This window comes from Vulpes lagopus, chromosome 3 (assembly GCF_018345385.1).
Source record: "Vulpes lagopus strain Blue_001 chromosome 3, ASM1834538v1, whole genome shotgun sequence".
In the NCBI taxonomy this organism is placed as follows: domain Eukaryota; kingdom Metazoa; phylum Chordata; class Mammalia; order Carnivora; family Canidae; genus Vulpes; species Vulpes lagopus.
Window position 1 is genome coordinate 64313740 of NC_054826.1, and position 13087 is coordinate 64326826.

Sequence of the window (13087 nt, forward strand, 5' to 3'; positions counted from 1 at the left end):
ATTATTTTGTTTGGTGCTGGACCTACAACTTAAATATTTTGTCATCAGTATTTCTTTGGATCATTTGTTACTTATTGCCTTTCTTGGCCTTGTTCTTTCTGGCTCTCTCACCTTTAGTTTCTGACACACCTAGAGCAAATGTGAGAGTTTATTGCCTTACCCTACATAATGCTGCCATTCAGAGCCTGAGAATCCTTTTTTTTTTTTTTTTCCCTGTGACTGCCTTTTTTTTTTTTTTTTTTCTCTTTGCTCCCTGAACTCAGGGGTGTGTATCATAGGGCAGGCTGAGTTTCAGTAAACTCCTAATGTGGATACTGGAAACCCCACCTGTCTGCCAAGTCCTTTTGGCTGTGAGCAAAGTGGAGGCTTGGTACTTGTCATTCCTTTGCAGCAGTTGAGCTGAAAGAATGCTGCATGGCTTGTTGAAGTTGCTTAGTAGCTTTGAGTGGGGTGTGTATGAGGGTGTGTATACAGAGTTGAGGGTCTTTTAATCCATGTGGGAGATATGGGATCCTTCCTGGTGCCATGCTAATCATCAGGGAATATTTATTGAGTTCCTCCTTATGACCAGTATTATGACAGGAGCTTTTGGAATAGTTTAATAAAATACATAATTAAGTCACAGTATAATAGTTAAAAACTCTAGTTCTGCCATCTACCAGTTGATTTGGGCAAGTTAATGTCTGTAAGTCTCACTTTACTGTTCTGTAAATGGAACTATTAACACCTACATAATAAGGCTATTGTAAAGAATAAATAATATAAGTATAGTGTTTAGTACTTGTCTGACACTGGTTAGTATTTAATTTCATACAGTCATTCAGGATATATGACTGATACTGTATAAAACAAATAGTAATAAAAACAAATAGAGGATGATATGACACTACTGTGTATAGTCAAATACTTTAATTGTGACATGTAGATTATAAATAGTCTGGGAATTTAGAGAAGGGAAAGAACAGTCTTATGCAACCATTTAATGTTCCCGTGCCTCAGTTTTTCCACTGGATACACTGGGTAGTGCTAGGTGATCTCTTAGAGAATGATTAAGATGTTTTAGCGTTTTTGCTTTTTTGGTTGGTTCATGTGATGATAGGAAGTAAGAAAGGGAGAAGCTTGGGGAACTATTGGAAACCAAATTTAACACTTAACGTCCTTAATTTTTTCCTTATTTGGGCATGGCAGTCTTATAGGAAAGCTTAAAACTGGAGATTAAAAGTATTTCCTTCCAGTAAAGGTGTTTGCTTTGGTATTTCTCCCCTGTTGCTTCACTGGCATTTTAATTAGTTGAAAACATGTTGATCAATGGATGACCTCTGATTGTGAATGTCTTAGATTTAATCTGAGGATAAAGTTATTTGTAACCCAAATTATCTCTCTGATACTCTGGCAAAAATAAAATGTACAAACAAACAGGGCAGGAGAAGACTTAGTTCTCTTGGACTTGATGTTAAGGATATCCAGCTTACTTGCCTTGAATGTTTCTCTGAGATGGGACATCTTTCCTCAGAACAGAGTCCAGACTGATAACATGGCCTTCTCACCTTTATTTTTATTTCTTTTAAAGATTATATTTATTTATTCATGAGAGAGACACAGGCAGAGGGAGAAGCCTGCAGGGAGCGCCACATGGGACTTGATCCTGGGACTCCAGGATGATGACTTGAGCCGAAGGCAGGCGCTTAACCGCTGAGCCATCCAGGAGTCCCTGCCTTCCCACCTTTAAACAGGCTTTCATAGCCATGAACATGGAACACACCTTTAAAAATTTCTTTACTCACAACATCTAACAAAAACTGTTCTAATTCTTAATTTGGTGTATATTTACTTGGTAATATTTTTGTTAGCCTGATTTTGAAAAGTTTGTATTTGGTTTTTTGTTTTTGTCCTGATCAAATTTCTTCTAGAAAATTTCAGAGAAGTTTCCTGTGAAAGTAAAGCTGCTCAAACCTTTTTCCTTCTTTTTGGCTTGAGTATTTCTCCTTTTTTTTTTTTTTTCTCCTTTTTGTTGTTAAGGTTTTGGGGGACTTTTTTGTTGGTGGTGGTTTTTTTTTTTTTTTTTTTTTGGTTTTGTTGTTCATTGTTTGCCAAGGTTTCAAGTTTTTAGTGAGAGGTGAGGCAACGTTGATCTTGGCAGAACAGCACAAAGGCAGTAGAGTCATTAAGTGACGCAAGCTTTTAGCCGTTTTTTTTTTTTTTCCTTTTTGTTAAAGCTCTCTGGCACAGCTGGCTGTTCTAGTCACAGAGGAAAAGAAGAGAAGAGACTTTATGAAGTTCTGGATGGAATGATAGAAGATGTTTGGGGCATTTTTAAAAAGCAGGAGCAATAAGAGCAAAAACCCCTATAATTCAAATAAATTTCTTACCTTTGTGGTTTCTATGTCAGTTGCTTAGAACTTGAAGTTTTTCAAAACTTCAGACAATGATGGGACAAAGAATAGAGAAGGTGAGGAGGGTTGCATTAGGTTCTTACTTATCTGTCTGCCTCTCCTTCCAGTTGGAAAAAATCTTCAGTCTACAAGAAACATCTTCAGCAAGTCTAAGGAATACATCCTACTGTGATCCTAGATTCTGTTGGAGTTGAGGAGTACAGCCACTTCACCACTATATTCTGGAGGCAGTTCAAGAAAAATAGAAGCACACAATACCTAAGGATTTCTCTGTTTTTTGTAAGTACTGTGCCATGCTAAATTTTGGGCACTGTTTGGAGCAAGTCGGAGATAGCTCTGTCATGTGGATTTAAGAGGACACCTGAGTTCCTTGAGCTATATAGATGTTTAGAAGGTTGTGAACTCAAAATATTTCAACATAAATTCATTGAATTCTGGATTCTATTTCACGAGTCAGGACTTCAGCAGACAGAAGCTCTCTCCCAGAAAGATACAAAATCTTCTCTGAGTTTCAAGCTAAATGTGAGCAATAATGTCTTGGAAAAGAAATTATTTTTCGGGGGGCCGTGGTAGCGTCCAAGGGATGTTTGCACCTCGAAGCTCAACCTCTATAGCCCCCAGCAAAGGCCTCAGCAATGAGCCAGGACAAAACAGCTGCTTCCTCAACAGTGCCCTGCAGGTAAGGGCAATTTCTTTCTCTCTGATGAACTTTGACTTTTAGTTGCTGATGCTGTGTTTCTGATCGCTCTTTTATTTATTTTTCAAGATTTTATTTATTTATTCATGAGAGACAGAGAGAGGCAGAGACACAGGCAGAGGGAGAAGCAGGCTTTCTGCAAGGAGCCTGATGTGGGACTCAATCCCAGGACCCCAGGATTATGACCTGAGCCAAAGGCAGATGCTCAACCACTGACCACCCAGGCGCCCCCCAGTAACTCTTTTAAATATAATCCTTGATGGTCTCTGTTTGAGATCAGCAGCCTGAGATCATTTTTAAGTTTATCTGTGTGATCTTAGGCAAGCCACTTATCTCTTTGAGTCTCAATTTCCTCATTTATAGGAAAGAGTGATTAATAATGATAATAGAAATAATAACTGTGACTACTACTACTTACTTGCCTGAAGGGGAGAGTATATAGACTAGATAATCTTAATACTTGTTTATTGACTTTTGCTTCCTTTTTTTCCTTTTGTGACTAAATGTCTTATTACCCTACTTGCTTTTCTCTAGTAAAGAAAGCAAAGTTTTTTCCACAAGTCAGGATTCCACAAGATTTTCAGGTATATTACTCTCATCCTAAAATATTCAGGCTCTTAGCATACACACTGAATGGAGTCCAGTCTTTGTCCATTTCTTCATCTCCTTCCTCTGAGCTCTCCTGTAGCGGCTCATGATTGGTGTCCGGACAGATATGCTCTTTTCTGCTCCTCAGGGTAAAAGTAAATGCAATTTGCCACCAAATTACCCAAGATAATTATGCTTGGGTAAAATATGAGTGTTATTGCTTCAGATGTAATGAGAAAAGAAGTTGCTGTGAGAGAAGAAAAGACAGAACAGTATATTTGGTATAAAAAGCACTGGACACTCTAAAATAAATAAATCTTAAAGGGGCACCTGGGTAGCCCAGTTGGTTAAGTGTCTGCCTATAGCTCAGGTAATAATGATTCCAGGGTCCTGGGATCTAGCCCTGTGTCTGGCTCCCTATTTAGCAGTGAGCCTGCTTCTCCTCTCTCTCTCTCTCTCTCTGTTAAATAAGTAAAATCTTAAAAAGAAAGGAATTTGATGATATTTCTAGTTTCCTATCCATATACTATAAAAAATATTTTTTAAAAAGGAAGAAGGGTAACAAAGTGACTCAGTCAGTTGAGCCACTGACTATTGGCTTCAACTCAGGTTGTGATCTCAAGGTCATAAGATCAAGCTCCGAGTCAGGCTTCATGCTTAGTGCAGTCTGCTTGGGACTCTCTGTTTCTGCCTTTGCTCCTCCCTGCTGCTCTCTCTGTGTCTCTAAAATAAATATTAAAAAAAAGAAAGCACTGGACTTATGAATTAGTTTTAGTATGTCTATAGACTTGCCTTGTGACCTTGTACAGGTAATAGTATTTCAGTTTCTTCATTTATAATACAAGAATCTTGTCAAGCTTATTTATGTAATAAAGTTTCATGCACAGAGTACCTGGATGACTCAGTTGGTGGAGCATGTGATTCTTGGTTTCAGGGTTGTAAGTTCGGGCCAATTTCTACATTGGGTGTAGAGATTACTTTATTTCATTTATTTATTTATTTTTTAAGAATATTTATTTATTTATTTATTCATTCATTCATTCATTCATTCATTCATTCATTCATTCATGCATGCATGCCAGGAGCCCAATGCGGGATTTGATCCTGGAACTCCAGGATTGCGCCCTGGGCCAAAGGCAGGCGCTATACCGTTGAGCCACCCAGGGATCCCCATAGAGATTACTTTTAAAAAATGTTTTATGGGCAGCCCCGGTGGCGCAGCGGTTTAGTGCTGCCTGCAGCCCGGAGTGTGATCCTGGAGACCCGGGATTGAGTCTCAAGTCGGGCTCCCTGCATGGAGCCTGCTTCTCCCTCTGTCTTGTGTCTATGCATCTGTCTCTCTCTGTGTCTCTCATGAATAAATAAATAAAATTAAAAAAAAAAGTTTTATACTCTCAGTTTTCAAATTTTTATTTGAAAACATTAAAAAATCCGTTGCTGTTAAGCCTGGAGAAAGATTTAGAAATATTTCCTTCTTTCTACCACAGATTTCATGCATTTGGGTGGGGTTTGTTAGTTTTTTTTTCCCCAGATGCTGCATGTGAGTTTTTTGAGAGAGTTTGTGTAAGCTAATAATACTTCTATAATTTAGAAGCAGTCAAAAAAAGGTGTTGATATACGTGTGTGTGTTTACCTCTTTCCTGGCCACAGTCCTCTTTTTGTAATTCTCTTTTTTCCTGGATGTTCTATCTGTATTGAAACAAAATATTTATGACTTTCTGTCCTAATTTTCAGTGCCATATGGGACACCTACTACACACACACACACAGACACACACATTTCTGTATCCATACTTAAAGACTGAGTCCTTGATGGTTTTGGAGTGCCTATTGTAATCATGTTACAAGTTGAAAATAATTGTTTCTATGAACTAATATTGTAACTTTTGATATGAATGCTATGTTGGCCACAGATGTATTGAAACCATTACATTTATTATAAAAAGGTGTTACTTATCTGGGAGGATAGTATTTCAAAGAACTTTTGAATATATACTTTGAAGACAAGTAAGTAAGGAGAAGCTCCAGAAGTATAATGCCTTTTCATATATGATTCCATTTAAATGTTTTCCAAGCAAGAAGAGCTTCCTAAGGCATTATGCTACATATTATACCATTTCTATTTAATTATTAATTAATTAATTAATATGGAGAGAGAGTGCAAGCATAAGCAGGGAAGTGGCAGGCAAAGGGAGAGGGAGAATCAGGCTCTCTGCTGAGCAGGGAGCCCAATGCAGGGCTTGTTCCTAAGGATCTTGAGATCATGACCTGAGCTGAAGGTCTCAGTCAAAATTGAGCCACCCAGGTGCCCCCACCATTTCTTTTCTTTCTTTCTTTCTTTCTTTCTTTCTTTCTTTCTTTCTTTCTTTCTTTCTTTCTTTTTTTTTTTTTTTAACTAAAACCCATGGTGTATTCAAATTTCCTTAGTTTTTGCTTAGTATCTTTTTCTGTTCTAGGATCCTATCCAGGATACTAGTTACATTTACTTGTCATGTCTCCTTAGGCTTTTCTTGGCTCTGGTAGTTTCTGAAAATTTCCTTGTTTTTGATGATCTTGACAATTCTTTTTTTAAAAACATTCTATTAAATAAATAAAAGATGTGGTGTATTCAAAGGGAGAAGCAGGCTCCATGCAGGGAGCCTGATGCAGGACTCAATCCTGGGACTCCAGGATCATGCTCTGGGCCAAAGGCAGGCGCTAAACTGCTGAGCCACCCAGGGATCCCCTTGACAATTTTTTTTTAAAGATTTTATTTATTTATTCATGAGAGACACAGAGAGAGAGGCAGAGACATAGGCAGAGGGAGAAGCAGGCTCCATGCAAGAAGCCCTATGTGGGACTCAATCCCGGGACTCCAGGATCACACCCTGAGCCAAAGACAGAAGCTCAACCACTGAGCCATGCAGGCATCCCAGATGATCTTGACAATTTTGAGGAGTAGTACCAGTCAAGTATTTTGTGGGATGTCCCACTATTAGAATTTGTTTGATATTTTTTTCATTATTAGACTGAGGTTACTCATTTTTGAGATGAAGACCATAAAAAAAAAGTGTTCTTCTCATCACATCATATCTAGGTTACATACTATGAACATGATTTGTCACTGTTGATATTACCATTTTTTAAATTCTCTTGACATAAAAAGGTCACACATCTCTCAGGTCAAAAAATTGAGAAATCTAACAAAGACAAAATTCCACACTACAATTCAAACTTCTGAATAAGTTTTCAAATGCCATATGATTTTACTTATATGTGGAACCTGAAAAGCAAAACAAATGATAAACAAAAAGCACAATCAGACCTATAAATATGGAGGAAAACCATATGATTTTACTTATATGTGGAACCTGAAAAGCAAAACAAATGATAAACAAAAAGCACAATCAGACCTATAAATATGGAGGAAAACTGTGGGTTGTGAAAGGGGAGGGAGGGAGTTGGAGGGAACGGGCAAAATAGTAAAGGGGAGTGGGAGATAAACCTTCCAGTTATGGAATGAGTAAGTCATGAGGAGGGGCACTTGGCTGGCTCATTGGTAGAGCATGTAATTCTTGATCTTGAGTTGTGAGTTTGAGCCCCATGTTGGGTGTAGAGATCACTTAGAAGAGTAACTAATCCTTTAAAGTCATTGGAATAAAAGGCACAGCATAGGGAGTATAGTCAGTGGTATTGTAATAGTGATGTATGGTAACAGATGGCAGCTGCAATTGTGTTGGTGAGCACAGCATAACATATAGACTTGTGGAATCACTATGTTGTATACCTGAAACTAATGTAACATTAGTGTATCAACTATACTTCAAAAAAAATTTTGTTCCAAAAAAAACTTTTTTTGTGTGAATCATTAAAATAAACCCTTATTCTGCTGTTTAAACCCATAAATTAACACTTTTGACCTATGTTATACCTTATTTTCTCTGTGTATCCTTCCTTCATTTTCAAATTAACATGTTTTTCAGAATATAGTTATCTATCCATCATGTTAGCTAACTCATCCTTTTTGACATTTGTTTGAATATACAAGAATGAGCTTTTCTCTTGGGAATGAAGATATATTCTGGAGTCATTACCCATGTTTGCTTGAATTCTTGAGTCTAAGATCAAATGGAGGCTTTTTATAGAGTAATGAAGTATTTTCCCCTTTTTCTACCAGGTTTTATGGCACTTGGACATCTTCCGACGTAGCTTTAGGCAGCTTACAACTCACAAGTGCATGGGTGATTCCTGCATCTTCTGTGCTCTCAAGGTAAGTTCTTCAAATCTGTTTATTTTCAATACCATTAGGCTACCAAATAATCAATATTGAGATAGTTTGGCTAATCAGGGTGATGCTAAAGAATTTCTTACTGAATTATCTGCCTGTGGCTTAGTGCAAAAGATAAATATGATTAGTTTTGCTTGCTTCAAAGAATTGTTACTTGGCTTAAGTAGTCTGTTTTTTCTGAAACTTTTTGCCCATACAACTCTATTTAATGTGATGGGATACTACTCAAATGTGCTTAGATTTGGAGTATTTGGGATGCCTGGGTGGCTCAACAGTTGAGCGTTTCCCTTTGGCTCAGGATGTGATCCTGGAGTCCCAGGATCGAGTCCCACATCGGGCTCCCTGCATGGACCCTGCTTCTGCCTCTGCTTATGTCTCTGCCTCTCTCTCTGTGTGTCTGTCATGAATAAATAAATAAAATCTTCTTGAAAAAAGATTTTTATTATTTACCTGAAGAGCTAATTCTGAATTTTAGTTTTGAAAGAATGAACAACCCAGTATTTTTAGTGGAATTAACTATTGTCTGTTAAAGCTAAATTTAGTAATAAACTCTTCCTATTGAGAAAAGCCAGGACTAACATTTTTCCATTCCTTAATGTTTCTCATTACCACGTTTAATAGATTCATTATACCCATTCTCAATCCCATTGTCTGACTCCCAGGTTTTTCATTTCTGAATAAAATGAAACCTGAGGATTCATTTTGAGTATGCTGCCATTAAGAAAAAACTAGGTTGTGTGGCTCAGCGGTTTAGCGCCGCCTGCAGCCCAGAGCGTGATCCTGGAGACCCCGGATTGAGTCCCACGTCGGGCTCTCTGGGTGGAGCCTGCTTCTCCCTCTGCCTGTGTCTCGGCCTCTCTCTCTCTGCCTCTATGAATAAATAAAATTAAAAAAAAAAAAAAAAGAGAAAAAACTAGGTTGTATAAAAGGCCCCAATCTCTATTACTTTATCTGCTCATTCAACATGGGACTTCTCTGTGTTTTCTTGGTTTGTATGTACAGTGGATTATTTATGGCTGGATAAGTCTGTGTGAGTTCTGATAAGTATCCAGTGTCATTTTTCAGTCTCAAGAAGTCTGAGTTCTTGGTTTGTCACAGGGATGCTTGGTTGTAAGCATTAGATGTTTAATTTAGTTGCTTTTACATCTTGGAGTAAGAACTATAACAAAAACATTCAGGAGAATTTCCCAGTTAATTTGATTATTTGCAACAACTGATTTGAAACAGTTTTTTGAGGAGCATCACTTTGGAGTTTTAAGTCCATTATGGGCAAATATCTTTAGAAAGAGGTGACTGAGTCTCCTGAACATTTTATTGCTTGGGTCAGAAACATCTTTTTTCTTCCCCCCTTGGAACTTTTAGCAAAACACATGTTATTGACTAATTGAGAGTTTGACTGAATTTTAATAAGACCAAATCTTTTACAAGTTGTAACATTTCTGACTGTGCCCATTCAGACAGAAGTCCATCCACATATTTGGCTTGATTTCTGAAGGATACAATGACATTAAATATCTGATTTTAGGTAAATAAGAAATGTACTGGTCCTTTAGCCAGCAAATCCAAGGGAAGTCTGGTTCGTGGCATTAAAACAAAAAACCAAAGTAAGATACTTGGTAGAGAGATTTGAATCCAGGAGAAATCCCTAGTAGTAGAGTCTCCTGAAAGTAAAAACTCTTATCTGTACCAGGAAGGGATGATAGAATTTATATGACCCTCTGACATGCCTTTGATGTCAGGATTGTGCCATCCTCTTCATTGATTCAGGTGGGACTCTGGTGAATTGGCTGTCACAGTTTTGTTATGTTTTAATTCCCATAGGCACTAATTATTATTGTAATATAAATCAGTATCATTATGTAAGCCAAATGGATGAAGAAAACCAACCATGAGACTTTATGGGACATCTTCTGAGATACCCAAGTATATAGAAAGGAAGATGTTTTCCCCTTATGAGGGCTGAGGATGTACCTTGGGACTCTTTCAGAGAAGCAATAGCTTATGGCAGATAAATAAATGGGCTTGGGGAATCAACGACTTTATTTTAGATCTTCATAATTCTGAGGAGTTCTAGTATTTTCCTCATCACATCATTGTCTGATCTATCATTTAGGTTTATTTTCCTTCTCTGCTTCTTTTGTTATATTGAGAGTTTATAAAAATTTGATATTTTTCCCTAAAGTGCTTTTCAGTTTGTCAGTGCTATATGTGTTAAATAATTAAGCTCTAGTTTGTATTCTTTTATCTTTTTTATTTTTTGTAAGATTTTATTTATTCATGAGAGACATGGAGAGAGATAGAGAGAGAGGCAGAGACATAGGCAGAGGGAGAAGCAGGCTCCATGCAGGGAGCCTGATATGGAACTTGATCCCGGGACTCTGGGATCATGCCCTGAGCCAAAGGCAGACGCTCAACCACTGAGCCACCCAGGTGTCCCTTAGTTTGCATTCTTTTAATTATTGTCACCTCACTTGAAAAAAAATAGACTTACATAGCAAATGGATTAATTTGACCATATGGATGAGCTGAACTTGGTTCTGGTATTGAGAAATTTAAATTATTAGAAGAGCCATATTCCTTTATCCAGGAGAGCTTCATTTTCTGAGAGAAGAAAAGGGATGTTGAGTTTGGAAGAGTAAATCTGGGATGATCATCAGCATCTGGAATGCCTCTTTTTTGTTCCCTACTTTAAGTTTTCTTTCTTTCTTTCTTTCTTTCTTTCTTTCTTTCTTTCTTTCTTTCTTTCAAGAGAGAGAGAGATGTTGGGGGTGGGGTAGAGGGAGAGGGAGGGAGATAAACTTATGCAGACTCCATGTCCAGCAAGAGCTTGATCACAGCCCTGAGATCATGACCTGAGCCAAAATCAAGAGTCGGACGCTCAATCCTCTGAGCCACCCAAGGGCCCCTAAAAATATTTTTATAGAATATGAAATAATATTCATTGAACAAGATTCTAGTCAGTATAATAAAACAAAAGGACAGATAAATATTAGAAAGAAGCAAAATTATTATTTGCAAATGATATGATTGGCTATTAAAAAAAGTATCTACTGATAAGTCAGTAGAATCAATAAGAGAATTTAGCAGGTTGTTGCCTGTAAGATCAAGGTATAACATTCAATTATATTTCTATATACTAGCAAATAATAAAATGTAGCCTAAAAAGAGCTTTTATAATAATAACAAAGTATAAAACGTAGGTATGAATAAATCTAACAAAAAAGACATGACATTGGACAGCCCGGGTGGCTTAGCGGTTTAGCAGTGCCTCCAGCCTGGGGCATGATCCTGGAGACCCAGGATCGAGTCCCATGTTGGGCTCCCTGCATGGAGCCTGCTTCTCCCTCTGCCTGTGTCTCTGCCTCTCTCTTTCTCCTCTCTGTGTTTCTCGTGAATAAATAAATAAAATCTTATATTAAAAGGACGATTTAAAAAAGAAAGACATGACATTTATATAAAATCTCCAGAGATCCAGTAAAATAAATAATCACAAAATGAACATCCTTTTAACAACTCTTTAGGTGAAAATAGAATACTGCCGGTACTATAGACATTCTTCCTTCCTTCTTTCTCAATGATAGCTCCTTCTTTCTCCTAGGAGTAGCCACTTTTCTAATGTTTGTGGTAATCACTTCCTTGTTTTATCTGATAGTTTTACTGCGTTCTTAAACAATCTAATTTAAAAATTACCTTTTTAAAAAATTTATTTAAAAAATTTATTGTAAATGGAATCATATTTTTAAAGATTTATTTATTTATTTTAGAGAGATGGAGTGTGAGAACACGGAGGGGGAGGATCAAAGGGGAGGGGCAGAAGGAGAGAGAATCTTAAGCAGACTCTGCACTGAACACAAAGCCCAACTTGGGGCTCAGTCTCATGATTCGGAGACTCTTGAGATCACGACCTGAGCTGAAACCAAAAGTGTGTCACTTAACTGTGCCACCCAGGTGCCCTGTAAGCGGAATCATTTTATAAATTTGTGTGTGTGTCTTTTTTAGTGCAATAATATGTTTATAAGATCATCATTTCATTGTTTAAAACCAATTTGTTTATTACTGGTAGTCATTTGAATTGTTTCCAGTTTTAATTTTTTATAAACAATATTGCTAAGAACATTTTTGTATATATCTACATATGTATACACATTTTTTTTGGCATATGCCCAGAAATGGAATTACTGGATCATAAGATATGTGTATTTTCAATTTTTTTTTTACAATGCGAACTGTTTTCCAGTACTTCAGTGTTTATCAATGTGGTGATACTAATGTATATTCTTTTTTTTTTTAATTTTTATTTATTTATTTATGATAGTCACACAGAGAGAGAAAGAGAGGCAAAGACATAGGCAGAGGGAGAAGCAGGCTTCATGCACCAGGAGCCCGACGTGGGATTTGATCCGGGGTCTCCAGGATCGCGCCCTGGGCCAAAGGCAGGCGCCAAACCGCTGCGCCACCCAGGGATCCCACTAATGTATATTCTTAACAGCAGGTTTGTTCTGGAAGTTGAGAAAATTCAATTCTGAAAGTCTTAAGACAAACAGGGAAGAATAGTAACAAAATGAGTGACTTGCCATGTTTATCAGAGTAGACAGCATTGGTAACAAGCTAAAATCTCAGTGATAAATATACAAAAGATTTATTTTTCATTCCCATCACTTGTCCACTGCAGGTTAGTAGGAAAACCCTACTGATTGCAGTCACTCAGGAACTCAGGTGCCAAAGTACAACCAAGTTGGTTATTACCAGTGGCCAAGTTAGAGTGAAAAAGAGCTGTGGAGGGTTTTGCACAAATAGTTGAATGCTCAGCAGGACACTTCTGCTCAGAGCTCACTGACCAGAACTAAAATCCTATGGCTCCAGTGAATCCCAAGGGGGCCAGAAAGTGTGATCCTATAAATATCCTTGGGAAAGGGTGGAACCAGAAATACTTGGCAAAAGTGCTAATGACTACCATACTTTATCAGATATCAAGGCTTATAAGGCTTATAAAACTAAGTAATTAGACAATGTGGTATCAATTATAGTATGACTAATAAATTGATGGATCAAAATCAAGAGTTCAGAAATAGACATATAGAAACTTGATTATTGCCCTGTGAATCAAAGGAGAAAGTGGACTTTTCAATAAATGGTGATTAG

The 13087-nt window shown here is 37.4% G+C and overlaps 1 protein-coding gene across 18 annotated transcripts in view; it reads left to right on the plus strand.

Moving 5' to 3' along the window:
- Positions 1 to 13087, plus strand: part of USP54 (ubiquitin specific peptidase 54) — a 118679-nt gene that overhangs the window by 52745 nt on the left and 52847 nt on the right. For 9 of the 18 annotated variants that reach the window (XR_005986884.1, XM_041749575.1, XM_041749571.1 and 6 more), the window contains exons 1-2: positions 2258 to 3072; positions 7835 to 7927. Coding sequence is in view for 17 of the 18 variants with exons in the window: in XM_041749575.1 (XP_041605509.1) it covers positions 2926 to 3072; positions 7835 to 7927 (240 nt within the window). In the remaining variant the exon portion in view is untranslated. Of the gene's footprint in view, positions 1 to 2257; positions 3073 to 7834; positions 7928 to 13087 lie in introns of those variants that run through there. The other 9 variants (XM_041749565.1, XM_041749567.1, XM_041749564.1 and 6 more) reach the window with 3 other exon arrangements.